Here is a 27,655-nt window from a genome sequence, read left to right on the forward strand (position 1 = left end):
ATTATATAGCCTAGGTTGTACTGAGTTATAAAATTCAACGGCCATAATTTCTGTTGTTACATCACACTATTCACATTCAGTTTCTAAAGAGAATAATGTCCCTTATATTAAAATCATTTTTTCACTTTGGATCTTGGCTATGCATATTAGTAACACTACTATTTCTAATGAATGGCATTGTTTCATGTAATTTGGGCCAGTGACTGCATAGAAATTCCAGTTTCTTCAAAAGTCACTGCATCTCCATCATTAGCCTTCTCTTGAATGACAAATTTGTATCTATGACATGTAATGACACTAATGGCTCTGCACAAATTCCCTTGTTACAAAAGTTAACAATGTTTTCAAAATTCCTACATCCAGTCATCTGCAGTGTGGCTCAGTGGCTAAAGCCTAAGAACTGAATTCTGCATGTTGTACACATTTGTGAGTCATAGAAATGTGCTGCTTTAAATGTTCTGTATCTGCAATCCTATTCAATATAAGATCAGTTTAGGTAAAATAATAAGCAAGTGTTACCAAACCATCAATCCCATGTGTAATCTTTAGGTGGAACTTCATCACTGTAAGAAGGGAAGAAGTAGTCTTTTCCATTTCTGCTGTGTGTGCAACAGGTGTCAGTAATAGCTTATCTCCTGAGGAAAATGAGGTTAAATTCATTTCTGGCAGAAAGTGGCTAGCAGTACAGAAATTTTCTGCAGACTCTGACCTTGATGTATGAGGTTATTTTTTTTTTTTAGTTAAATAAGTCACACCTGAGAACAAACAAGTAAAACCTGAATACAGATTTGTTGACTAATAGGTTGTGATTTGTAGTATTACAAATGTCTTGAGTCCTGTCAATCCCCACAGAATGGGACTCAATTGTAGTGAGCCTATGTGGTTGCAACGCATCATTGGAAATGGGCTAGTGTAGTCCTCAGCAAGTTACTTGTCTTGGTTAATTTCTCATTGCTGGTCTAAAATACCTAAAACTCACAAGTTAAAGGAGGAAATGTTTATTTCAGCTCAGTTTGTAGAGGTTTCAGTCCATAGTCAGATAGCTCCAAGGCAGGGTGACATGGCAGAGGGGCATCAGAGAGGAAAAACGGTTCATGGCAGGGAAGGCAGAAGGCAGCAGGCAGTAGAGCACACACCTGTCTTCTTTTTGTCCCTTTATATTCCATCCAGGCTACAAGACTATTGCTTGTTGCCACCTACATCCAAGATGGGAGTTCCATTATCCACACCCAGAACTACACTAAACCAATTTAGTTAGCACCCACCTTTTTAGTTAGCACTTACTTGGTATCACACCCCTAATCCAGAATCACACATCCATGATCCAGCCACCTTCCCAAAGCCCCGCCTATGAGTGCATGAGGCTTAGAGGGGACGTCTAGATACAAGTCCTAACACCGCAGTTAGTATAGAATGTCTGTCCCTTGCCCAGTGGCCCAGGTATTCTCAGGAGTGTTCAGAAGGCAACCACTAATCTGACACTGAAAATTAAAACAGGTCACTGATCCATATATCAAATGAAAAAATAATAGCAATAGGAGTATTTTTTATAAATGTCAAAGGAATAAAGCACTATTTACTTTGAACTTTCATTGACTATGGTGAAGAGGTATGGGTTTATGTGAATCCAGGAAATCTTTGGGACAGGAGTAATCACTGTTGTTTCCGCATTGATGGGGATTAACAGTCAGGAAATTTCAGGTGTAAGCCGGGTGCTGGGCCCCTGGTGCTTGGCCAAATGTGATATAAGTCAAGACTTCAACATTAAGAGTCTATTTATTGGTTTCACTCAAGTTATTAACAGATTAACTTCCCCTTATCCTCTCTCCAAAACTATTATCTCATTAATTTCCCTGATCTCTTCTCTCTATCCTCTGTCCCAATAATCAATTTTAGGATATCTCAGAGTTTTTGTTTGATCAACTCATGGGCACAAAATGATAGTTCCCTTTAAAATATAGATTGTATTAGTGCATATTAGTTTTATAAAATATTGGGTTTCAATGTGGTATTTTCATACATGCATGTGGCATATCTTGATCATGTATATTCTTCCTCTTATCCCTTCTCAAATAGTCCTCTCTTTACTGAATCTCCAGATCTTAAAATTTATACCTGGGTATAAACCCCAATCCCCTCAGAAACCTTCTAGAATTCCATTCTGATATGTTCACTTTGCAGTTCACTGAAAATGCTCTTATACCACTAAGCTTCTAAAACCTTGGTGGCCCTGGGCAGAGACACACTGAGATCCACTAGAAAGCAGGTTTCTATCAACATATCGATTAGGTGTCTTCCAAAGATCTCTACAAGCTCAACAGAGAGTAAGCATCAGAGTTCCGCATAGCTTGGTCAGTGAGATGAAAAATATCCTGGGTAGGCAAATCATCGCCCCACCTGTGTCTGAATATTCTCTCCAAACCCAGGAAAAGGTAAATAAGGTTGACAATAGGGTAGTAATGATGGGTTATCTAAGGCAAGAAACCTTTAAGCTTCTTGCAAGTTTTCTTTAACTCCATTATGAATTTCTGGGTCCCAGATCTTATGCCTAAAATAAACTTTGAATTTTCCTGGAAATAAATAAGTGCTGTATGTCATAGTAGAGATTATGACTGTGACATAAAGTTCTGAGTTGATTATTTGCTTTTTGACTTACATTGGTAACTGACTTTCTTTTTTTTTTTTTTTAGATATTTTGAATTTATTTATAGATTGGGTAATAACTTAGTCTGTTAATATTGATCAATACCACCTTGACTTGTGACCCCGGAGAACTTTAGTTTTCAGACACAATGTAACTGACTTTCCGACCAAATACATCAGCACAACCACCTATGTTTTCAACCAGTTCTCATGCTTTTCCTGGAAACCCATCCACTGGTTTATAATAGCATATTAATGAAGTCCATGCACTTACAGCCATTCTTTAATTTCCAATTAGAGTTACACAATCTATCAGTTAAGGCCCAAAGAAAAGTTTTGATTTATTTTTCTAGCTTTTTTTCCCTGAGGAATTTTTTAATCAGGTTTGTTTCAATAGGTACAGTATGTGTTGACATTTTAGGCATTGGCTTTTTAAACTTTTAATCTAATTTTGAATTCAAAAATAAAAATCACATACATTTGTGGTATACATCATAATGCTTGATACATTGAAGAATGGCTGATTCAAGCCGTGCATTACCTCACATAGTTGTCATATATAAATGAAAACTACTGCAGTAGTGTGATGTTATTCTCCCTTTACCTTTCTTATTTCTTTTCCTCAAAACTGTATGGAGCAGATGATCTTTCACTCCATGTTTATCTGAGAAAAATATAATGTAATGCAGCCCAAGGTGAGTTCAGATGGATGCAGGGCAGCAAGGATTAAACACAAAGGGGCCAGGAGAGAATGAAAAAGGTCCTGTGGTCTGAACTAGGGCTTCCAGTTGGGCACAGGGGCTGAAGAAATGGCAGGAAGAACACGTTCTGGAAGGTCTCTGAACCAGGAAGGAACAGCTCCTGGGACAGCAGAGAAGCTGGAGCCAAGCGAGAAGCCTGTCCCAAAGAGGAAAGGCAGGCACGCAAGTTCTTCCTTTATGCTCTCACCTTCACTTTGGTTCAGGAGTCCTGAAGAAGGCAGATGACAGTGGTGTTTCCAGGTCTGAATCTGCACGTGGCCCCTTTCCCCTCTCAGGACCTCCTGTGATGGCATTGCAGGAAGAAAAGAGCTACATTCTCAAGTCTCCAGAGTCAAAGCTACTTGAGAGCACAGGCCTTTTATTTAGTGGACAGAATGTTTAGTGCAAATTGCCTAACCAGAAATTTGGATCCAAACCTTTCCCAATACTTCTGTCTTGTGTCTCATCACTTTGACCATCCACTGTAGGAAAAGCAAATCTCTCTCAGAGAGGACTAAAGGATTTAACCTGTTGGCCGAAGTCCAGACTGTCCTGAGAAAGAGAGGGTAAGAATATGTTTCAACAACATGGAGATGAGTCTGGCTCCAAACACCAGACTCTCAGCCTCAGATCTGCCTATTGAGCTTTCTGCAACAACATCACTCACACCAGCCAGGGCAGAAAGAAGAACACAAACTACGGCCTTGTGACCCACAAAGCTCTGGTTCACAAATCCAGTGTTCAATGGCTCTTCCTTATTTTCCCCAGCGTCTCAACCCACTAAGTATACACTTGCTTTCCTTTCTCTTATCTCTATAGACCATAACCCCTTCAATTTCAACGTAAGTAAACATAAACCATTGATTTCTGAATTTCTGGAAATTTTGAGGTTCTTGATGAATGAAAGGCTTCATATAAGGCCACTGATATGCTGAAAATGAACCTTAGAAAAGCCTTATCCTCCCCCTCAAAAGTCTATGGAGTCCCAGGGACCAACAAGCTCCTTACTTTTGGACCCCTAAAGTAGACAAACATCTCCACCACAGGGAAGAGCAGCCCCAGCACAAAGCCCCCGACCCCACTCAGCATCTTGCTCCGTGCAGATCCAGACCGTGCCCCTGAGAGAGGAAAGCGGGTTTAGTGATTGCTGTATCAAATCCAGGTTCCCTCACTGAGACACTGAGATTCAGAGTTTTGAGACTGGGGGTAGAAGCCTGCGCTAGAAGAGTTAGAATTGGCCAGTTTTGAAAGAGAATTTTAAATAGTAGACAACAAGGTCCGTATACTAAATACACTTAAATGTGACAGCCCTGAAATAACACCTGAGGTGTAAAGTGTCTATAGCTCAGTGAGGTTAAGTGGCCTGTGGAGGATGACAGAGCTAAAGAAATTTTCCTACAAAAGGTCCTGTTCTCCTTCTTTCTGGGTAATACCCCATTGTGTACATAGACAACACTTCCTGCATGCGTTCATCTGTTGAAGTGCCCCTAGGCTGCTTCCATACGTTAGCTGTTGTGAATTGCACGCTGAGCACATCTCACTGAACTATGATACCCTCACCTCTTTTAGGAAGACACCCAGGAGAGGCACAACTCGATCAAATAGAAATTAGACAGCAAAAATAAGAGACCAGTAATATATTTCTCTACAGAAAATTATAGGATATCATGGGAAGAAAGTAATAGATCTAAATAAATGGAGAAAATACCTAATTTGGAGATATGAGACTATTTTTAAAATGTCAGCTAATTCTAATAGAATCTGAATTTAGAAAATCCAATTGAGTATCAAGGCAGGATTTATTGTGTGCTTGCTTATTTTTGTTATGTCTTTTTATTTCTTCTGTTTCCTTTTAGGGATGAATGAAATATCAAGCTACTTTTTAACTTCATATGTAAATGCTAAGGTCCAGATATAGATAATGAACTTTTTGAGAAATAACACAACTGGACAAAATTCAGTACAACATAACAAGGTCTAGTATATAGTTGTATTAATTAACATAATGTAGTGTCAAGTGTAGACAAATTGGACAAGGGAACAAAATTGAAACCCTAGAACCATCCCTCCTCCCAAATACAGAGCTCTGATCTGTGGCAGCCATTCAGACCAACAAGGGAGGTTAGTCCTCCCAACAGACACTGCCTGGTCATTTGAACGTCCAAGAGAAAATTCACCATAACGCCTACTCAAGTTATCAAAAAATCCAATTTCAGATGCATTGAAAATATTTCCCAGGATTTAATACTGAAACAAATGGACTCTTTAATTTCCTTTGAAGGATATTTGAGAAAGCTACAATGTCCTTATCAGATGGAGGACGATAGAAACTTAATGTTTTGCCAGTTTGGAGAAATTATGTAGGATATGGGTGCAGATTATTTGTCGCTCATCTCAAAGAGGTGGATTGTATTTCACATCCCCTTAGAGCTGCACTGGCCCTGCTGACCAGCACCCTGTGGTAGCAATGACTCCCCACAGCTCCCGAGGTAGGTCAGTGGCGCAGCTGTCACTTTGCCCTCTTGAGAAACATGTTCTTGGGACTCACGGCTCTCACCCGAGAACCCTGTCTTCATTGTTGATGGGAGAGCATGGGGCACATCACAGGCCCCAGGACCACACATGAAGTCTCCGCTGTCCAAACCCAGCCTCTTGAGGACCTGGACCCAGCTTCCCTTTGGCTGCAACTCCATGAGACAGACGTCCCTGGTTAGAGCCATTTGCTAAACTCAACCACTTCCCAGATCCCGGAGAAATCACGACATGACTGCAATCTTAAACCAGCTGGGCTTGTGGTGATTTATTAAGACATTGATTATGAACATTTTTTCAAATATGTATTTAATATGTATTCAAATATGTATGTGAAAAAAGTATTTTTCACATACTTTCATTTATGCAGGCAAATGTACTGGCAGAAAGTGTCTTTTTAATGCCTGTAGGATATGCAGGAATCTCATCCTTTTCATTCCAAAAGTTCAAAATTCATAGTGTGGACTTTTCTCCCCTTATTAGTTTTGCAAATAATTTATCCAAAAAAGGAAAACAGACATCTTACTTTCTTTACCTTTATTATACTTTTATTTTCAATGCTGATTTTATTTTATATTTAGTTACACCTTTATTCATTTCTTATGTTAAATTAACTTGTTTTTCTCAACTTCTTAAAGGCTTAAATACTTGATTTTTATATTTTTTCTTTTATAATATAGGAATTTAAACTTATATATTTCCCTGCATGGATTTTTGGTTACATATCAAAAATTTGAAAACTCATTTTAATATTTTTTCATTTTAAATTATTTTTGAATTTCCCTCCTGATTTTTTCTTTGACCTACTATAGATTGAGAAGTGTATTTCTTCATTTCCAAAAATATTGATGATTTTCTCAGTCTTATGGATTTGTAATTTGGTAAGAGTGTGGACACAATGTATTCTGTATAATTTTTTTTTTGGTACTGGGGATTGAACTTGGGACCTTGTGCTTGCGAGGCAGGCGTTGGAACCACTGAGCTAAATCGCCGGCCCCTATTCGGTATGATGGAAAGTTTTTGAGACAAGGTTTATGTCCATAGTATATGTTCAAATTTGAGGATTTTGGTGCAATTGAAAGAAATATGAATTCTGTAGTTATTGGATGTTGAGTGCTATGAATATATTTGCCAGTTAGAAAGTCCAGTTAGGTGAAGGTGGTTAAATGTTTTGTTCATGTTTACATTTGTTTATTGATGATCTTTTGCACTGAAATTTAGTGAGGTTTTTTTCTGCTGTCTATCTACCTTCCAAGTTTCTTTCTGTACCACCATAAACTCAGCAAAAGTTCTGAAGAGACTCAGCTGACAGTTAAAAAAAGACATATTATTTGGTGGAGGAACATGCTTTTTTTTTTGTTTTTTGTTTCTTTGTTTTTCATAGTAGGGCTTAAATCAAGGGCCTTTGCACTGAGGTATATCCCCAGCTCCTTTTTTATTTTTATTTTTTTATTTTGAGGCAGGTTCTCACTAAATCACTAAGTTGCCCAGAATGGCAATCATCCTCCATTCGCCTCCTAGAATGCTGGGATTGCAGATGTGCACCGCCATACTCAGAGGACCTCTAGTTCTCAGTCCATCACACAAACCCACGAGGATATTTAAAAGTTTGCTGGTGGGCTAGGGGTGCAGCTCAGTGTTAGAGGGGTGTTTCAGGGGTACCCTGAAAGTTACAGTTTCACCAGAGATACCACTCAGCCCTAAAGTAAGAAGCCCTGGAGGTGCCCTATCTTGCACACTATCAGCCAGGTGTGCAATGTACGTTACAGAAAATTAGAGCTGATTACATTGAATTTGGTGCTATTGCTGTATAAAGCAACTTGACTGAATATTTGTCCCATATATTTTAATTCTTCCTTACAATTTCCCAGCACAAATCTCAAATAGAGACCAAAAAAATTTTTCATCTAAAGGAACAGAACCAGGGGAAAGTTGCACCCCTAGGATAACAGAACAGATGTAATTATCACTTATAAATTCTTGTAGGAAAATATTCTTTGCAGACCCAATACATATTGTAACTCAAAATAAAATGGTCATAATTTGAACTTTGAATCACTTAAACATTAAATAACTGTATATGACAGTGGAGAAATTGTGTTCAATTATTAATGTGAAATAAATTTTTCAATTGGTTATTTGCTTTTTGATGTTACTTACATTTCCAATTGACTCTTCGAATAGAGTACAAACTACAGTTCTCTCACACAATTCACCCCTCTTTCTCTGACACCAATTCAGATGCTTTACACAAGCAGACTAATGAAATCTATGAACTCAGATCCATACAATGAGTTGCAATTAATGGGCTTTTTTTTAAAAGCTTATTTCCCATCTACTTTTCTTCAAGTTTGTTTCAACTGTTACAAGTCTGTTTTGTGTGTTAGGCATTGGCTTTAGAATTTTGATCTAATTTCTAAAAATTATTTTAACTGACTAGCAAAAGTCATATATATTTATGTTGTAAAACATGATGCATGTTATATGTAGGCATTCGGGAAAAGATATCTCAACTTATTTAACATATACAGTACCTCACATACTTACCATATGCAAATGAAAATCATCATTCTAATGTAATTTTCTCTTTCTCTTTTTTATTTTTTGTCCTCAAATTTGTATAAAGCAAATGATTTTTCAATCTATGTTTATTTGACAAAAAAGTAACAAAATGTGCGTTCAGACGCAGGGAGGAGGCCAGACTGGAACACAGAGCGGCCAGTGGCTTATGAAGAAGTCCTGCTGTGTGTGCCAGGCTCCAGGCCAGGGGCGGGGCGGAAGAAGCCCCGCGGGAGGGCACGTTCCGTGGGGTCACTGAACCGGGCGAACCGGGTCCCGTGATAGCCTCGCTGTGGAAGAAAAGGCGGGGACACGGGGCTTTCATCTTCCCTTCAGCTCAGGAGTCCCGCAGGGACAGAGGGCAGTGATGATTTCCGACCTTACCCGGAACACAGCTTCTTTCCTTTCTCAAGACCCCTCGTGATGACACTGTCAAACGAAGAGAAAACAAAAGCTCTCCCCGAGCCAATGCGCTTCAGAGCACAGACCTTTTTTGTTTTTGTTTTTTGTTTTTTGGTACTAGGGATTGAACTCTGGACCTTGTGGTTACAAGGCAGGCACGAGAACCACTGAGCTAAATCCCCAGCCCAATAGACTTTTTATTAAATGAAAGGAAGAGGCTTAACATCAACTGCCTGGTCAGAAATTTGAATTCGGTATCTTTCCCATTATTTCCCTCTCATGTCTTGTCACAAATACCACCCCTTGTAGGCATGGTAGAGCAAAATCTGCCTCCGAGAAGGCTAAAAAGCAATTTTCGGCCAGCTGAGGTCCAGAATTTCCTGGGGAAGATAAGGTAAAGGGAGAACCATGACATGCAGCAAACCTGCCCCTAAAGACAGTGTTCCCAGTGTCACATACACCGTGTAAGATTTCCCTGTCACCACAACTCACTCCAGCCAGCGCAGAGAGGGGAGCACAGACTAAGAACTTGTGGCCCAGGACGCTTCTGGCCCAAACCCCAATGTTCAGTGGCTCTTCGTCATTTTCCCATTATGCTAGAGCCATTGCTTCTGGGCTAGTCAGCCTTTCTCTTTACACATAAGGTCTTACTCCCTTATGTATGGAGGCTTTTCCTTTCAAGTTCCCAGGAAATTTTGAGGTCACCTGATGAAAAAAAAAAAAGGCTTCATATAGGGTCACTGAGATATGGAGGAAAAAACTGCAAAGTCCTATTTCCTGCCCGGACACAGCTGTGGAGAATCTCAGGCACCCACAAACTCCTTACCCCATGATTTCTGAGGTAGACAAACAGCCCCGCTCCGAGGAAGAGCAGCCCCAGTGTAAAGCCCCCGACTCCACTCAGCATCTTGCTCCGTGCAGATCCAGACCATGCCCCTGAGAGAAGACGCCATGTTTAGGGATTTTTGCTGTAATCAAACTTCCTTCATTGAGACACTGAATTTCAAAGCTTTGAGATTGGAGGAAGACGCCTGCACTAGAAGAGATAGAATTGGTCATTCCTAGATAAAAAAGATTGAAAGTCACACTGAGTAGTTATAAGTCATTATAAGCACTGAATTCCTTAAAATTCCACAACTCCCCAATAACATTTGAGGTATAAAGTCTGTGTCGCTCAGTGCAGTTAGGTGGCCCATCCAGGATGACAGAGCTAAAGAGCGGACGAGCTGAGGCAGACCCCCTCACCTCAGGAAGGGCCCTGCATTACTCTCCTTGGATCACAGTGAAAAGCCCAGAGCAAAAGCAAGAGCAACACAAGTCTAGCCCAGAGGCAGGGTCTGGAATAAGGGCAAAGGGGTGACCTCTCTTGTGATATTATAGGATGGCTCAAAATAGGGAGTCACTTTTCTGTGTCATATGCATAATTAGTTCCCCAAGGGGCATAGGTATTGTAGAAACTATCACAGAACTGCACCCATGACTGGTACTGAAGGAGAGAACACAGAAGGAATAAAATTATGGTGTAGGGAGAAGAGAAACCTGACACTCAGCGATAAGGAAAGACCATTTATAAGTGAGTGGGGCATTTATAAGGTCCGGGCTTCCCACTCACTCCACTCCACGGTGACAGGGCTGCTCCAGCTCGGGTGCTCCACCTGGCAGGCATACACCTCTCCACTCTGAGGAACCGCTTCCAGCATGACCAGGGTCTGGAAGGTCCAGTCCCCGTTCTGGATCAGGCCTGTGGACACCACCCCGGCCTCCTCCTCCTGGCCATTCCGGAACCATCTGACTTCAATGTGGCCTGGGTAGAAGCCACTCACAGAGCAGACCAGGAGGTTGTGGTGCTGCAGGGGCTGGGTCTTTGTGGGGTACAAGGTCACCTTGGGAGCAACTAGAGGAGAAAAGGCAGAGAGTAAGTCAGAAGGCAGAGCATTCCCCTCTGTTTGTCCATCTTTCTGCCTCTCTTCAACTACCGGCTCAAGCCCTGGAAAGCTTAGTCAAAGTTGGCAAAGGGCCTAACAGGAGTCAATGTCATGATCCCAGAATTCAATCCAGACAGCAAGGACAGACTAGAGTTGAGAAACTGTTTTTTTCTCATATCTCTGTCTGTCTCTGTCTGTGTCTGTGTCTCTGTCTCTGTCTGTCTCTGTCTCTGTCTCTGTCTCTGTCTCTCTCTCTCTCTCTCTCTCTCTCACACACACACACACACACACACACACACCACCTTTCCACCCTCCTGAGCTGCTGCCGGGCCCTTGCTCACCTCTCAGATGCACAGTTATGCTCTGCACAACCCTGTAGTTGAACCTACAGAAAGTGTCCACGGTGGCCCGCTCCTGCCTCAGGGCATCCTCCCAGCTGTTCCAGAACTTGGCTGCAGGCTGTCCCAGCTCAGTCACAGCTCGGAACTCCCCCACATTGCTGTCAAATCGCGCATACTCTTCCAGGTTAAAGAAGTGTCTCTCTAGGAAGCGCACCTGCTCCGTCCCGTTGGAGAAATGACATTCTGATTTAACGTACTCCATGGAACGTTCTGTGAGAACAGGAGTGATCCAGTCAAAGGCTGTTCTCCTGGGCAGAAGTGCCCACAATCCCACAGGAGGGCCTCCTTGAGACCAGTGTCCAAGTTCATCTCTCATCTCCCAGAGGCAGGAGGAGCCCATGACAGCCAAGACACCCCTCTGACCAGCTGCGATGTGGGTCCCAGTCCTCTTGGTTCTTGGTGGAGAACAACACCCAGGAGTCGGACAAGAATTCGCTCCTCACCGCAGCCCAGAGCATCTCGTGCAGGAACCTCCACCAAACACACATTCTCCACTCAGTTTCTCACACCCATAGCTCTTGGCCCTTTCTTTACACAGGGCCATCTCCTTTGCTCTGTAAAATCTCCCTTATGCTGCCCCTGTGCCCGGCCTGTGCTGCCCCTGGGAATCCAAACACCTCCACAGCACTCCTGGAGCTTAATTAGTGACAGTGAGGGACAAAAGCCAAACATGCAAAAGGTTCTACAAGGGTGAGAAATGTCAGAAAGAAGAGGGTGGAGTTCTGTTAACAGAGAATAGCAGAAAGATCTTGCTAGAGACCCCTGCAGTTAGGTTCTAGTTTCCTGCTCTCTGTGTGATCCAAGGCTGAAGAAAAAAATACACTAGAGGCAGAGAAGTAAGAGAGAAAGCGGAGACTGGGATGGCCAATGCTGGATCTTCAGCAAAAGACCCCAGTCAGTCTCATCTACTGATTTTTATTGTTCATCAATTGGGGTAGAAGTGAGCTATGTGAACAAATGTGAGGTTCATGCAGTTACTATGGAAGTTAATGCAGGCAAGGCTTTAAAGAGAAAAGACAAAGCATTTTCAATTTAGAAACAAGACAGACAAAATATATGGTTGTAATTAGAGCATTGTCCTTCTAGTTAGGAAGGCACTAATTGTGGGAATGGAATTTGGGTGTGAATTACTCTGACCTCAGCTATACATGTTATCTCATATTAGCCCCAGCTTCATTACCAGAGTAATGGCCTTGGCTGGGCCATAGCAGGGAGGTCATACTGACCTGCGCTACCGCAGTGCTCATGAGAGGCTTCTGTGCATCATGTAGCTCCAGTCAGACTCGCTTCTTAAAGTAAGCCTATTGAGGGATTTAACTCTTTGCAGCCTGCACTGCTTATAGCATGCTCTGGGTATTGGAGAAAATAGTTATGATTTACATAAAAATAAGAAGCACTAATTTGTACCCCCTCGGGAGAATTCTGTCTAGTCTATTTATAGTTATAAATCTAAATCTGAAAGTAAGAAAAAGGATTATTATAATTCAGCATGGCCACCACATCTAAAACTGCACATGTAAGAGGACAGTTTAAGATTGCTTTCTTCATAAAGCTGCTATGAGTTAAAATTCTAGCATATAGTTTTAGATGAAAATAATATATAAAAATTTTCCCTTCAGTAGGGGCCCTTGGGCCTGAGGAACTGCTAGACAAAACTTCCCCTGTGGCTAAAACAGCAACTTCTTGGACCAATTTGCTTCAGTTTTCTCCACAACTGAGTGGCTCTTCTGGTTTTCCCCAGAGTCTTACTGTGCCCCACCTAACAAATGTTTTTTTTTTAAATGATTATATATAATTAAGTTGGCTATACTTAAAAAGTTAGTTCAAGAGTTTTCTGTGTTTTAAGCAATAAGGTTTTCTTAAGATATTAAAGTGCTATTGGTTAAACTTGCAAAAAGCTAGATTAGGAAACAAAAGTTTTGCTTTCTATCAAGAAAATTTCTTGCCTTTTCTGCTGTTAGGTTTTTTATTACTTAAACTGAGTTTTAAGAGTTAAAGTTTAAATATTTGCTTGTTCTGAGATCTTTTCAATAATCAGTTTATAATCGGTTAAATGAGCACGAGCAACTATTACCTTAGGTTACAGCATACTCTCTATATATCTGGGACACAAATATGTACACATCTGAGAATGAAAGGTGCTGCAAATCTGAGCTCTGTCTAATGTTAAGTTTGTAGAGTTAAGATTACATAAGTTTAATGCATGCAAAGTAACCAAGTTCCCTTTTTTAATAGGATATGCATTGTATCTGGACATTAAACATGTAAAATGATCAAAATTATTGGCATCTTTGCTCTTTATATTTGGTAGAATTTGGTCCTGCCATTCATAACTTGGTCTACATCTACTGGCATGGACCAAAGAAGCATTTTTGTTGTGGTATAACTGAGATACAATTACGTATTGGCTACTAAGCCTCTGTGCCTGGTAACACTGTTTCCCAGCCTCCTAAGAGACCTAAAGCTATTTAATTTTTGTGTCAGTGCTGTTAAACTTTGTAGATCTGTTAAATACAAAAATCACATGATTATGGCTATACTACTGAGCTATAGATTCTAAATTTTGTCTCAAAAATGAAAACTAAGTTAATACATGTGAAAGACATATATCTGTGATGCGAATTCTGGCCAACTTCTTGGTACATTACATATGTTTAGGTTTCCCAAGTTATAGAAACCTTTTAAAATACAAAACTTAGGAAAACACCTTACTACCTTGCTATCTTCAATCAAAATTGTTTGTGATAATTTTTAGGCTTGCATTTATATGTTCTTCACTGGGTTATAATAGTTAGTGCCTAAACACTAGACAGATCAAGTAGCACCATTCTAATAATTAAAGATTGGACATTAGTCACCTCTAAAGTACATCTATAAATAAGGATACTCTGTTTGAAGAGACACATGATTAAGAAAAACTACTACAAATTTTGATAAGGATTTTTTATGCCATCTAATATTTTGTAACCTGATAAAGGTAACCTATTATTGATGTTTATTGTACACTAAAATGGAAATTTAAATGTATTTTTATAGAAATAACAAAAAGAACCTAATGACCCTGGCATAATAATGTCATCCTAATTGTTATCCTAAAATGCTACTTGCTTTTGTTATTTTTTTTCATTTTCCTTGTGAAACTTTGCAAGTGTTATCTGTTAACATGATACAGGAATATGACTTCTAAAGGATAATCTAAATAATCTGCTAAGATGTTAGACCATCACCTACAGGACAAATAGAATGGACGTGGATTCCTAATACTAATGCTGACCATGATTAATGGATGAGGTAGCTGTTCTCTGCTCATACTTTATATTTAAAAGTGTCTCAATACCCAAAAAGGACCTTAATAGGATTAAGATCTACTGCTTTTCACGTCAGAACTATTGCAAGTGACCTGGGTGTTCAACAACTGAAGATTAGAGACCAAAGCTAAGAAAGACAACAAGGCTATGAGAACAGCCAATGTTTTGGGCTCTTGTTCTCCAAGATCTGCCGGGACCCTGGACATGATGGGACCCCTCAGAAAGGACTCTGCAACTCTGGTCAGTCCTCAACCTCCCAAGCAGGGGGATTTTTGGACCCTAACGCATGGGAGTCAAATTCTGTACATTCTATGAAAAGGAAAGTCACTAAAAAGGGGGATAGCCCCATGCTTTCGAGGAAAGCCACTCTGGTTCATCCTGGCAAATGATACAACTGGTAGAAGGAAAACTTAAATGAGCTAAGAGACTCCTCACATTGTTCCAAAAGTAATCCTTGAGGAGGCTTAAATGTATTAACAAATACATATTGATAGATTTATCTTGTTTAGCAAAGGTCTTGCTTTGACCTGTTCTTAAACATCCAGCAGAAAAGTACAACCAAAAAATGAAGTAATTAATAATGATAATATTAAAAACAGATAGCTGGATTAGTTATAAAAAGGGACTTCAACTACTGTACTAGCCTCTACTGACAGTCTCTTGCTACACCTATAAAATCTTATCCTACACAACCATCAGAGACCTGAATTCTCAATTCTAATAGCTTTTCCAAAATGTGTCCTTCAACCCATCTTAGTATATTATCATTATGTTATTTTGATGTATATTCAGATATCTCTTGGGTAAAGATTTAGCTTCTTATATAGGTCTGCCTAGGGGATACAAATGTCAATATAAATATTCTAGCTAGTAAGCATTATTATGTTTATGGTACATGCTAACTCTCAGTTATCTACTTCAGGAATTGTCTATACTCGCTAAAGCCAAACACTACAAGCATCTTTGTTTTACAAAGTACAAGCCAATTCCTGGGCTCTAAATCCTATAATAATTAGATATTTAATGGTCCACTGTTCACATAAAATGTGAATTTTTAAATTTATTCTTTGAACATTATTATAATTTAAAAATTAGATTTCTTATTAACAAAGAAAAGAGGAATCTATATACTCTTACACTCCCCCTGTTGTAATTGGGTAAATATCTCAAGACAAAATAGAGGCTAGTATTAAAGATAATTCATTATTATTCTACTTCTAGTTTTTATCTCCTGTTTAACATATTTATATTACTTATAGCGTTCAGATTTCTCCAGCTCTTAGTCAAGCTACTGTTCACCTATGCTATTTTTTAAAAGAAAATGCTATTTTTAAAACAAAATGCCCACTATTAACTGTTTCTCCTCTGCGATGCCCCTCTGCTATGCCACTCTGCCTTGGAGCCTGCCAACTATGAACGAAAACCTCTAGAAACTATAAGCCAAATAAACCTTTCCTTCTTTAACTTTGGGTGTTGGGTATTTTGTCACATCAATGAGAAAAGTAACTAGGACAATAGGTAAGAAGAAGACAAGAAAAATCATAATTTAAAAATTATACTTTTTAAAAGACAGCAATTCCAGGGCACAATCAAAATTACTGACAACTCTAAAAATGTGTCTTCTACATTACAAGACCTATATTCACAAGTTAGCTCACTGACAGATTCTGTATTAAGCACTTACCAGTAAAAAGTTAATAACAACAAAAGCCAGTATTCCTAGGTGTCCTAGATCAGTCTAGATGAGACTTTCATGCCTGGCTAGGCAAAGTCAGTCCCCCTGCACACAGCCTGAATCAGCCATAAGAAGATGGACTTTCATCTCCTCTGCTTCCTTTAAGAATAAGGGCTCAAAGTCAGGGCAGGGTGGTGATGAGGTAGGACAAAAATAATAAAGATAGGCGTTATGTCTTGTATCTAGATGTCCCCCCACAGCCTCGTGTGGTCATAGGTGGGGCTTTTCAGAGGTGGTTGGATCTAGGGTGTGTGATGCTGGGATCAAGGATGTGATGCTGGAATTGATTCACAGGGCAATGCAAGTTTACTAGGAGCTGGGTGTGGTGGCTCACACTTGTAATCCCAGCACTCTGGAGGCTGAAGCAGATGGTCTACAAAGCTCAAGGCCAGCCTGGGCTACACAGTGAGTTCAAGGTCAGCCTGAACTATGTAAGAGACTGTTTAAAATAAACAAGAAAAAATTACTAGAATACTATATGGTATGGTGTTTTATATCATATTCATGGCTATTCATAGGACAGGGCCTGGAAATATTATTTTTTTGTTCCAAGTTACTGGCCCTTATCTTCGAAAAAAACATCTGATATTAACTGGGAACTGCACTATTATTTTGTATTATATTTAACATTACAAAACCCAAAACCCTAATTTCCAAATTGCTCCAAGTGTTTGAAGAGTAGAATTCCAGATGTGTATGTTTTGTCATATCACTAAAAATAGAATGAAGAGTGATTTTGATTAAAAAAGAAGCAAGAGTGAAAGAAAAGAGATGAATTTATTGTCTACTAGACTAATGTAGGTACAAGATGATGATAGCAGAGCTATGGCAATAGCCTGACACTGTATGAAGAAGCTTGCTCTGGGATTTGAGATCTCTCTTCGGGGTCGCATCCATGGGACCTGGGGATGGATAGGATGACAAAGCTTGCACAAAAGTCAATGCAGTGTGACAAGCATCATCCCTAATGCTTTTGACATACCTCTTTTAAATCCATCGATTTGTTATCTTTCTTATTTTGTTTGAAGCAACTTAAGCACAGAGGGATTAAACCCATTGCAAACAGTCACATATTTTGTGGAAGTTTGAGCAAGTTATTTGAAAGTGGAAAATCTGGCTGTGGTTTGCTAATATTTATCCACTACATACACTTTATTAAAAAATTCCTGGAGAGATAGCATCCAAGATGGCTGAATACAGGTGTCCTGTGCATGACACACTACAGGAAAACCAGAGCATCAAAGGAAAAACTATTTTGAGGAGAGCAATCGAGAGTAAACTGAAAAAATCAGTAAGGAGATGATGGGAACCCTAAGCAGCATGGAATGTCAAAAGGCAAGCTGCAGAAAGGAACAAAGAAAATGACAACTTCAAACCCTGTAGCTCCCCCACCCCACCCCCACCCCCACCCCCGCTTCTGGGAAAAGTTAAGCAGGAAAGTGCCAGCAACTTCATTCACAGCAGCAGACCGGCAGTGCTAACAGCAGGAGAATCCACAGTCCTTCCAGGCTTTAATCCAGTGTGAGGTGCTGGCATGTCTAAAGGTGATGACTGCTCTTCTTCAGACTCATGTTGAGCTCACCTGTGTCTCTAGAACCCAAGCTGCAGACATTGCTATGTGCCATCTTGTCATGGGTGTCAGCAGCCACCCCCTAACACAGCACAAGCGGTGGGCAGAGGACAGTGCCTTGGCATCTATGACTTTCCTAAATAATGGCTGCTGTGGCACAAACCGGATTGCCACCCAAACCTACACTTACACAGTGTGAACTAGGAAAAGCCTCCTCTCTGTCCACTGCCTCAGGAATGGTGCAAAGACTTTCACAGGTGCTCCTTATCTATACAGTTATCCCCCAAACTAAGTGGTCTATGTTAGCAGGATGCTCTCCACAGAAGCAGCAGTGTCATCTCAGTCCCATTAGACTATCTTCAACACAGCAGGGCGGGGCCCTACAGTGGGAAATTTGAGGAAAGTGAGAAATAACAGGTGACACCTGGCCATGCATTGTCATGTACTGGAGAGAGGAAGCCTCACAGATCGTGGTGAGGACACAACACCTATTCTAGGAGAGCTTTTTTCAATTTCACTTGATTATTCGTAAAATTTTCACAGAAAACTCCCTTTTTGCTGCCATAACTCAATATAATAAAGAGAAGAGCTAGGTGGGAAATTATTTTAATATTACTCTTTCTGTGTTGTCTCAAGGCCCTGGAGAAATGTAACGTATGGCTGCAAAGGGGCGTTGGAAGGGAGTTGGGAAAACATAGCCTATATGGAGGGGCCATCTGCAGGCCCTGTACAGAGGACGAGCATCGAGCGCCTCCTCCGTGGTGATAACTCAGAATTTATCTGATAAAGATAAGTGGTCACAGAAGAAAATCACAATTTAAGGGACTTGGTCTGGACAAAGTGAGAATACTAACTCCCTTCCTTCTCCCTCAGTAGTAGTTTAGCACCCACGGCATCCACTTACGTCTGGTGTCCCTGACCAAAGCCCCAGGAGGGCTCGGCACCATCAGCGTCATTGCCAGAGCTGCCATGCAGGAGCCTCCAGGGAGCCACAGACACAGCATGCTGGAGAACAGGGAAGGTGAGTGTTGGAGGAGCAGACAGGTCTCATGCAGTGAGAACTGTGCCCTCTACTATCCACATCCTAAGTAATGAGAACCAATGCTCACTCATGCAACACTGGGCAATTGCCGTGTTGAAGACCCAATCAGCATCAGAGATACTTAGCATCATATGTTGCTGGGCAGAAATTCAGTATGAAGGTATGTTTCTGAAAGTTACAAGTTCCTTCCCTAAAAGGATTGTTTTAATTTAATACTTTAAAGGTTTGATGCAGTTGCAGCAACGCTTTGACTGGACAACAGTAAGCCAGGTCAGTTGACTCAGAGTCAAGCTTTGACACAGTAACTCCTTTTGGGATGATTAATATCTTATGTGAAAGAATGTTCAGTCCTAGTCCAAGTTCTCTCAGTAATTTTTTTTTCGTTGTTCTGAGCATATGATCATTTCCCTCTTCCTCCCCTTTCCTTATTCTAAGAAGAAGCATAAGAAGCCTTTGCTATTGAATCAGAATGTTCAGGACATAAAACACTAAGAAAAAAACATAAATTACATCATTTAATGTAATCATATAATTCATGAACAGTAATTCTATCATTAGGTAATGTTACACATTATATCAATGTAAATGTAAAGTCTCAGGTTTAGAATGTACTTTAAAGGACAACTTACACCTATGGGATTCAGCATTAATTTACACGCTACTTCAGTTCTCACAGACAACCAGTCATCATCTGTCTTTATATTTCTAGGGACAGAGATCACCATGCTCCAATAAAAGTCACTGACATTTACTGAGTGACTCTTGAGCATTTTACTTTGTATTCAGAATTTCCCTGAGGGCTTTCTACGCATTATACTTTTACCAAATTCACACGTCATCACAGTGGAGCAAAAACTATGAATTAAATTCTTCATGTTGTATACACTCTGAGTTACATAGCTGTGCTGCTTTGTATATTATGTATCTCCCACTATTCTTTAATATTAATCCAGTATAATGACAGCTCAGGTAAAACATTTATTGCTACCAAAACATCAACTATTCAAGTGATCTCTAAGGTGAACTTCATCGCTGAGCACAAGAGTAGAATCAGTCCTGTGTACTTCTGCTGTGTGTAACAAGTGTCCAGTGAGAGTTTACTTCCTGAACAAAATGCAGCTAAATTGGTGTCTGGAAGAAAGTGGTTATCAGCACCGAAATTTTTACAGTCTGTGACCATCTCTGTGAGGCAAGGAGTATCTTTTTATTTGTGTAATAAGTTACAATGTTCGGAATAAACAAATAAAACCTGATCGAAGGTATTGTTGAACAACAGGCAAGTTGAAATTTGTAATGTTACAGATGTCTTGAGTCCTATTAACTTTCCCAGACGAGGAATCACTTGTAGGAAACCTAAAAAGTTCACGATACCTTGAAAAATGAGTTTGTGTAGTTCTCATCAAATCACAATTAGCACAAAATGTCTGTCATTTGTCTAAGTGGTGTCAGGATATTTTCAGTTTTCAGAGGGCAACTACCACTAATCTGGAACTTAAGATGAAAAGTAAGTCATTGCTCCCTACATCAAAGGAAAAAATAATAAGAAATGGATAGGCAGGGTCAATTTTTTCTTACTGTGGAAGATAAAGATTCTCGACATAGATGTGTCATAAAAATGTGGTCTCAGGGGTCAGAAAACTTGACCACTAAATTCTGAGGAAAGACCTCCATGGAAAAACATTGGGCCAAGCCAGTTGTTACACTTTGCCACACAATACATGGTATTGCCTGAACTTCCAAATGGTTCAACTTCATTAAACTTGCCTAGGTTTTATGCTTACTGAACATACCACTATTTTTTCTAAAAACATGTTTGTCATTAAGCTTCAAAGACAAAACAGCTAGAATCATAGACCTGTCCATAAATATTGTCTAATAGCTAACCTTTTCATTTTCTTTCTCCTTCATCTAGATCTGTGTCAGTTAGGCTGTGGAAAAGTAGCTATGTTTTACCCAGTACAAATACTGGCCAGGTTAGTTTTCAAAATTCTATTTTGGTAATCTGCTAATTCACTGCCCTGTTATTCCAGGTGGTATAGACAGTGAAGAAATGGGTGAATCTATTGAACTTTTTACTCTATCCTGTGAACACCAGGAATGCCATTTATATTATTCAAAATAAATAATGTTTCCATCACTGATTTTTAATGGTCTTATAGATGAACAAATTTCTACTCTTGAAAGGTAAATTTTGTGACATTATTCCAGTTAACATTTTAGCTAAATGAAATCAACTTGAATATTCACAAAGATTCCACAAGAGGGAGAGTGACCTCCTCCTCTCGGGTTGACCCCTCTTACTGCATGATCGGGTTGTCACACAAAGCAACTCTTCCATTATAACGGGGTGGTCTGGGGGAAATTGGAGCCCATGACCTTAACTATTGCAACCGTCACTTTTTTTGGCCATATATTTAATCCATAAGTGACATAGGCAAGATACAGGAGCAAAGCTTGTCACCACTACCCATAATTCTGGAGATTTTAAAGATGATCTGAGTGCAAAAGACACCGGTCAGCACCTATAACTCAGAATCTGGACCCAACCCTATATAGAAGGCCTTCAGAGGAGTCAAATCGGATTTTATAATGAGGACATGAACATCAGTTAATGAAAATGATCTGAACTCTTGGCCGTATCGTTCACCAGTGGAGATACGGTTTCTAATAAGCACATCAGAGGACAGCATGAGAACTGTTAGAAACTGTAAGCTTCCCCACAAGTGAGAATTCCTTATCAATTCTATAATTTCTAAAGCTATAAGAAACATAAAAGTATAGCAAGACCCAGTCCTTCAGGTAATTGGTTCTTTATGCAAATACATATCAGTTGGCTTATGCTCCCTCCAGAACAGAAGTTAAATACTAAATTCTTTTTATTACCAGACTTTCTTTCAGTGCTATGCTGATATTGATTGTGTTATCTTTCATCTTGACTGTGACATTTTCACCTATAACAATAGCCATGTGATTGCAGATCCTCAGAAACAAACTTGCTGAGCTGCCATCTGAACTATGCATTGGAATGTAAAACTGAATCAGCTTCCAAGGGTGCCTCTTTCTGCCTCTTCTTTGACAGAATTACTGCTATGTAACTATTTAAAATCTCTGGTAGGTTGTAAAATCCTGGATGTAATCAAAAAAGCTTAAGTAAGCTTTGAAATGTTGTAAGAATTCTGTGGCATGTAGGCATCTTTGACAAACCTCTAACAAATCACTGTTACAAAACTTATGAAGTTAAAATATAAAACTCTGTGGAAAATAAAGAGATACAGTTGACTTCAGCACAAATGTTCTCAGCAAGGACAATTAGAAACCATGATTGCAAGTTTTCCCAGCAAGGATATCAGGCAACCTGCACAATCTAACATGCTCTTGTAAACCTCAAAACTCAACACTGAGGGATCCCTGACATAAAAGAATTTACTGAGTAGTTATAGATGCTAGCTAGATAAAAGGACTTCTCTTGTAATGTTTCCACAACTACCAGCATCAGGGCGAATTAGCTGTGGCGAAATATCTGCCACCCCTAGAGCTGAGTATTTTTAGAAATGTTGGAGAAAGAGCACACAGGCTATACTGAAACTAGATGGGCTATGGAGAAGAGGAGCAGGATAATGTGAAGCCAGGAAAGCTTAGGGTAGGAGGGCAATCCATAAGAAGGACTTGCTTCTGGCTTGGATGGGATCAACAGTCCAGAAACGTATATGTAAAATGGTGGACCCGGCTCTGGTGTTTGGCCAAATGGAATTTGAGTCAAGCTTTCAACATGAACATAAACAATCTATTTGTTGGTTTCAGCCAGACTGTCAATAGATTGATTTGCCCAATTTCTTCCCTGCTTCTTCTTGTATCTCCAGTAATTAATTTTGAGATAAGTCAGACTCTCATGAGCACAAACTAAGAGTTTCCTTTCTTTTAAATCTTCCGATTTGAAATTTATACCCAGGTAAAACTCAGAAACCTTCCAGTATTGCATTTTGAACTATTACCCAAACAGTCAAGTAAACAGGGTCTTAAAGTGTTAAACCTCAAATATCTTGGTGTCTCTAAGAATCAGTGTGCCTGGACACACTGAGATCCATTAGGAAGAAGGGTCTTCTCATTGCCTCCAGCAGTGGCCTTCCAGTACCTCTGCAAGGTTCAACAGAGTAATAGTCAGCTTTCCATGCACTCTGACCAGTGAGATGAAAAATATCATGGGTAGGTACACCATCACCCCCACTCATGTCTGAATATTCTCTCAAAACCCCCTGAAAGGTCTATAACATTGGCAGAAGAGTAATACCAAAGAGTTGTCTAAGGTGAGACATCTTACATACAAGTACACGTTTGTGTAACTTACTAAAGAGGGACCTAAGCGTCTCAAGAAAATCTAATGTTCAGTACTGTTTCATAGCATCACCTTTGACACATTTCTCATGTCAAACATGGTGCTTTAAGAGTTACATCTTTTGATAGTGCTATAAATTTACTGGAACCCAAATACTAGGATTTAATTGTGTTGCTTTTTTCACAATAGCTAATTGCCAAAAATGAAAAGAAACAGCCAGCAAATGCAAACAAATTGTGCTACCATTAATCTTCACAGCACCAAGCGGGGACCACAAGCCTCCCAGAGGCACAGAGAACCTGCTTTGAAGAAGAGGCAACAACGCTCATGCTAGAGCCATAGAACGCGTCAGTGATTTTACCCAATGAATTCCTCATCCGAGTCATGACCTCTTGTAGGTTGGGCTTCACAAAGTTTCCATTAAATCAAGTGTTAATTGAAGACTTACAGAAAAGAGTAGCAACAAAAATGGTGACTCTTAAGAGTGATGGTCCACAAAACTGATGAAAAATTGCAAGCACCAGACTTCAGAAAACATTTCTCCATTTCACATGAGTGTATTAAGTATGTCCTTTACAACATGTGACAGATCGAATAATGAAGGTCCATGTTAGGCACATCCAGTGTCCCTCCTTCACCAAGGAAGCATGTTCCTTGTGCACGAGTCTGTGCTCCAGTCGGTCATGTGGCAGTAAGGCTTGGGTACATCTGTTTATGTAGGCAATTTTCTCTCATCCAAAGGTGCCTGCTTGGGTACTTACAAATACTTTATAATTTATGTTAACATTTATTTAAATACTAATGGTGATGATTTATGTATATTTAATTATATATTAATATTATTTTTTTATAATTAAATACATCTGTCAGTGTTGCAACAGACACATTAAATGTCTCCATCTGGCTTACTTTGGAGGAGGGCTTTCATTATGAGCATCCTGAAACATCATGCTGGGGCGTGTTTTCCAATTAGATCTTATTTTGGGGAAATACAGTATGACTCTGCTCCTTCTATTGCCATGGCATCAGGTCCACTCCACAAAGGATGAATGACAGTTTGTGAGAGCGTGCTACAATAATCCCATGGTCCTTCCCAGGTATGAAGATGTGGCTTTACCCGGGCCTCCAGAAGAAGTTAAATGCTCCTTACAGAAATGCCCAAGCAGAAAGACTTTCCCCTTCTTGCCATTAGAAATGGATGTGAGAGAACATGAGAACCTAAGGTGCTACAGCTGTCCTTCTGCCATCCCAGGGGGATCTAGCATCTCCCTGCCACAGTCAGGTAAAGAAAAGCAGGACAGTTGGACTGGATTTCCAGCTCTTCAGAGCATAAAGCATCTTGATTGAAATTTTTGTCATATGTTTTAATTCTACTTCATATTTTCATACCACAGTTCTCACATAAATTGAGATAAATAATTTCTTCCTCTGGGGAACAAAATCACAGTAAAGTTGAGACACATGTTGTAGCAGAACAGCCATCACTATCAGCCTATGCAATTCACACAGGAAAATCAACTTTGTGCAAATGACTCACAAGGTAATTCAAAATAGGCATAAAAAGGAGTTTCAATTCACTTAAGAACAAGAACTGTATATGATAGTGGATACATTGTGTTCAAATGATTGTTATTCTGAAATAAACTTCTGAAATATTCACTTTTTTACTTCATTGATATTTGAAACTCTTTGCAAGGAGCAGAAGAGCAGAACTCTCCTTTTCTCAACCAATGCATGTGCTGCCCCTGACACGCATCCAGCTCCTCTGTATTAGCTGTACTTAGCTATCATGTACGTGGTGACATCTATCAGTGGGGATCTGTATACTGATTTGCAAAACTTACATAATGTTTGAGCAAGGGCTTTTATTTTTCCAGTTCGTATCTTGACATATAATTCTGATCAAGTTTGTTTCACTTGTTATAAATCTATTTTGCAGTTTTAGGCATTCAGTTTTAAAATTTTAATCTAATTTAGAAACGTATTTTAAGTGAAAGTAAAAACTGTATATATTTATGTTGTAGAGCATGAGATGTGTTATCTGTAGACACTGGGGAATGGCTAACCCAACGTACTTAACACATGCATGCATCCCCTAACACAATTATCACACATAAATGAAAGCCAAGTTGTACTATGGTGTTATCCTCCTTGTCTTAGTCACTTTTCTCTCCTTGCTAAGACAAAATTCCCAACACCCAGATATAAAGAGGAAAGGGTTTATCCAGCTCACAGTTTGTACAAGGTTCACTCCATAACTGGCTGGCTACGAGGCAGAGTGGCACATGGCAGAGGGATATTGCAGAGGAGAAACAATTCATGGTACCCATGTGGTAGCAAAAGCAACAAGGGAACTTTAACAGTGTCTCTCTGCTCCTTTTATCCTATCCAGGTTACCGGGATTAGGGCGATGCCAAACCAATCAGTGTAATAGTTTAGTAATTACACGTCCTTAATCCCAGCATCTCACACTCTAGAGTCAGCCACCTCTGAAAACGGCACCCATGATCACACGAGGCTTTAGGGGGACATCTAGACCCAAAGCATAACATTCCACCCCTGGCCCCCCAAAAGAGGCATGTATATTAATTTACACCAAAAGAACTGAGTCCATCCTTAAGAGTTGCCAAAGTCTTAATAGTTTCAGCACTCTGAATAGTGCAAGTCCAAAGTCTCCTCTGAGATTTAAAACAAATTCTTAGCTGCAAGCCTCTATATAAATGAAAAGAACACTAAACACTTCCAACATTCCATGGCACAAGATGGACATTACCATTCCAAAAGGTACAGACTGGGATAGGAAGGAATGCAAACAAAACAAGACCAAAATCCAGTGGGGCAAACATTAAATCCCACAATTTCACTTCCAGCATCTGAGGCAATCTGAGGCAAGCTGTGAATTCCAAAGGGTTTGGGGGGCTCTGCCCCTAAAACACTACTGGTAGTTGTAGCGCCAATGGCTTCTCCCTTGGGACAGCTCTGCTCCTTCTTTGCAGTTTTCCTCAAATGATCCACATTCCTGGATTCTTCAAACACCTGGGGTCTCCACTGCACCTTCAGCTTCACCCTCACAGCTTCACACTCCGCCCTCTCAGGCACGCTGCCTGCCTCCCAGGCCTTCTTCTGAAATCTGGGTGGAAGCCTTCCTGACCCCACGACTCTTGCATTGTGCATCCACCTAAAACCAGTGCCATGTGGATGACATCAAGGGCTGCTGCCAGCTGGAGCTGTAGCCAGGATTCCCTCTCTCTTTGCTATAAGAGCCTTGTACCTGGATTGCTGAGCACTCTGAACCCAATCCCCACGAACAACTTCTCTAGGCTGCTCCCATTCTAGAACATGGTGCTCTGGGGCTCTCTTCTCAAAGCAAAGTTTTTCACTTTTGCAATTTTGAGGCTGCAAAGGCGGGAGTCCTGATGCTTCTTGTGATGCCCTCAGGCCACCTTTTCTATTCTCCTGTTCCTTCTCAGCAATCAAGATCTCGATCTTTGCAGTCCACACCTTTACTGGAGCTTCCTTTCTAGAAAAATTCACAACATTCTAAATCATTCTGCTGAGGTCTTTGCTCTTGATTCTCAACATAGATCTGGCTAAAAGCCCCCAACAGTAGCTATGCCACGGCCTCAACATTTGACTGCCTTGAAATTTCTTCTACAAGATTAATTACCCAACAGCCTTAATCTGTCTTAGGCAAAGTCTCTGGACACAAGCAAAATACAGACAAAATTTTAGCCATAGCAATAACACACATCGTCTGGAGTCCAATAGCCAGTGCAGTCCTTCTTCCCAGCAGAAACCTCCTGAGCCTGGTCTTCACCAGAGTTTCTGTCAGCCTTCTGGTCTTCTGAGCTCCGACCAGAATCTCCCATCAAGTACCACCTACGGTGTTCCAGCTCTACTTTTTCAGCCAGCTACTCTGAACCTTTCCAAACTCTTCCCACAAGCCATTCCCAAAGGCTCCTGAACCACATGGTCAGGTACAGTCATGGCAACGGCCCCATTCCCAGTACTAAATGTCTATCTCAGTTACGTTTCTCTTGTTGCTGAGACAAAATACCCGACACCCAAAGTGAGAGGGAAAGGGTTTACTTAGCTCACAATTTATATAAGTTTCACTCCATAATCAGCTGGCTCCAACGCAGAGTGGCACATGGCAGAGGGGCACTGCAGAGGAGAAACAGTTCCTGGCAGACAAATGGTAGCAAAAGAAACAAGGAAAACTTAACAGGGTCTCTCTGTCCCTTTCATCCTATCTGGCTACTGGGATTAGGGTGCTGCCAAACCAATCAGTGTGCTAGTTGAGCAATCACATGTCCTTAATCCCAGCATCACACACTCCAGACGGAGCCACTTCTGAAAAAGCCACCTGTGACCACAGAGGTGGACATGGAGGGGACACTTAGACCCAAAGCATAACTCTCCTATCCTCTTTTGTTTTTTGTTCTCAAAACTCTAGGAAGCAGAA

General features: G+C 40.3%; 1 protein-coding gene across 5 annotated transcripts; it reads right to left on the reverse strand.

Moving 5' to 3' along the window:
* Positions 1 to 8,462: 8,462 nt before the first annotated feature.
* LOC101705375 (HLA class II histocompatibility antigen, DRB1 beta chain-like) lies at positions 8,463 to 18,898 on the reverse strand. 5 transcript variants are annotated; one of them, XM_021260054.2, is made up of 5 exons: positions 11,143 to 13,447; positions 10,489 to 10,770; positions 9,703 to 9,812; positions 8,859 to 8,903; positions 8,464 to 8,764 (listed from the first exon to the last, which is right to left on the reverse strand). In XM_021260054.2, the coding sequence occupies exons 1-4, from the start codon at positions 11,540 to 11,542 to the stop codon at positions 8,883 to 8,885; spliced, it is 813 nt and encodes a 270-aa protein (XP_021115713.2). In that variant the 5' UTR covers positions 11,543 to 13,447; the 3' UTR covers positions 8,464 to 8,764; positions 8,859 to 8,882. The 5 variants fall into 5 exon arrangements, with proteins under 5 accessions (XP_021115712.2, XP_021115713.2, XP_004846925.2 ...); XM_004846868.4 differs by adding an exon at positions 18,720 to 18,898 and having other exon boundaries at positions 8,465 to 8,903; positions 11,143 to 11,412; XM_087210365.1 differs by lacking the exons at positions 8,464 to 8,764; positions 8,859 to 8,903 and adding exons at positions 8,912 to 9,581; positions 18,720 to 18,898 and having other exon boundaries at positions 11,143 to 11,412.
* Between the last annotated feature and the right edge of the window lie 8,757 nt (positions 18,899 to 27,655).

The sequence above is a fragment of the Heterocephalus glaber genome, unplaced genomic scaffold, assembly GCF_053883595.1.
Source record: "Heterocephalus glaber isolate CG9 unplaced genomic scaffold, H.glaber_assembly_v1.0 deba00001141, whole genome shotgun sequence".
Lineage (NCBI taxonomy): Eukaryota > Metazoa > Chordata > Mammalia > Rodentia > Bathyergidae > Heterocephalus > Heterocephalus glaber.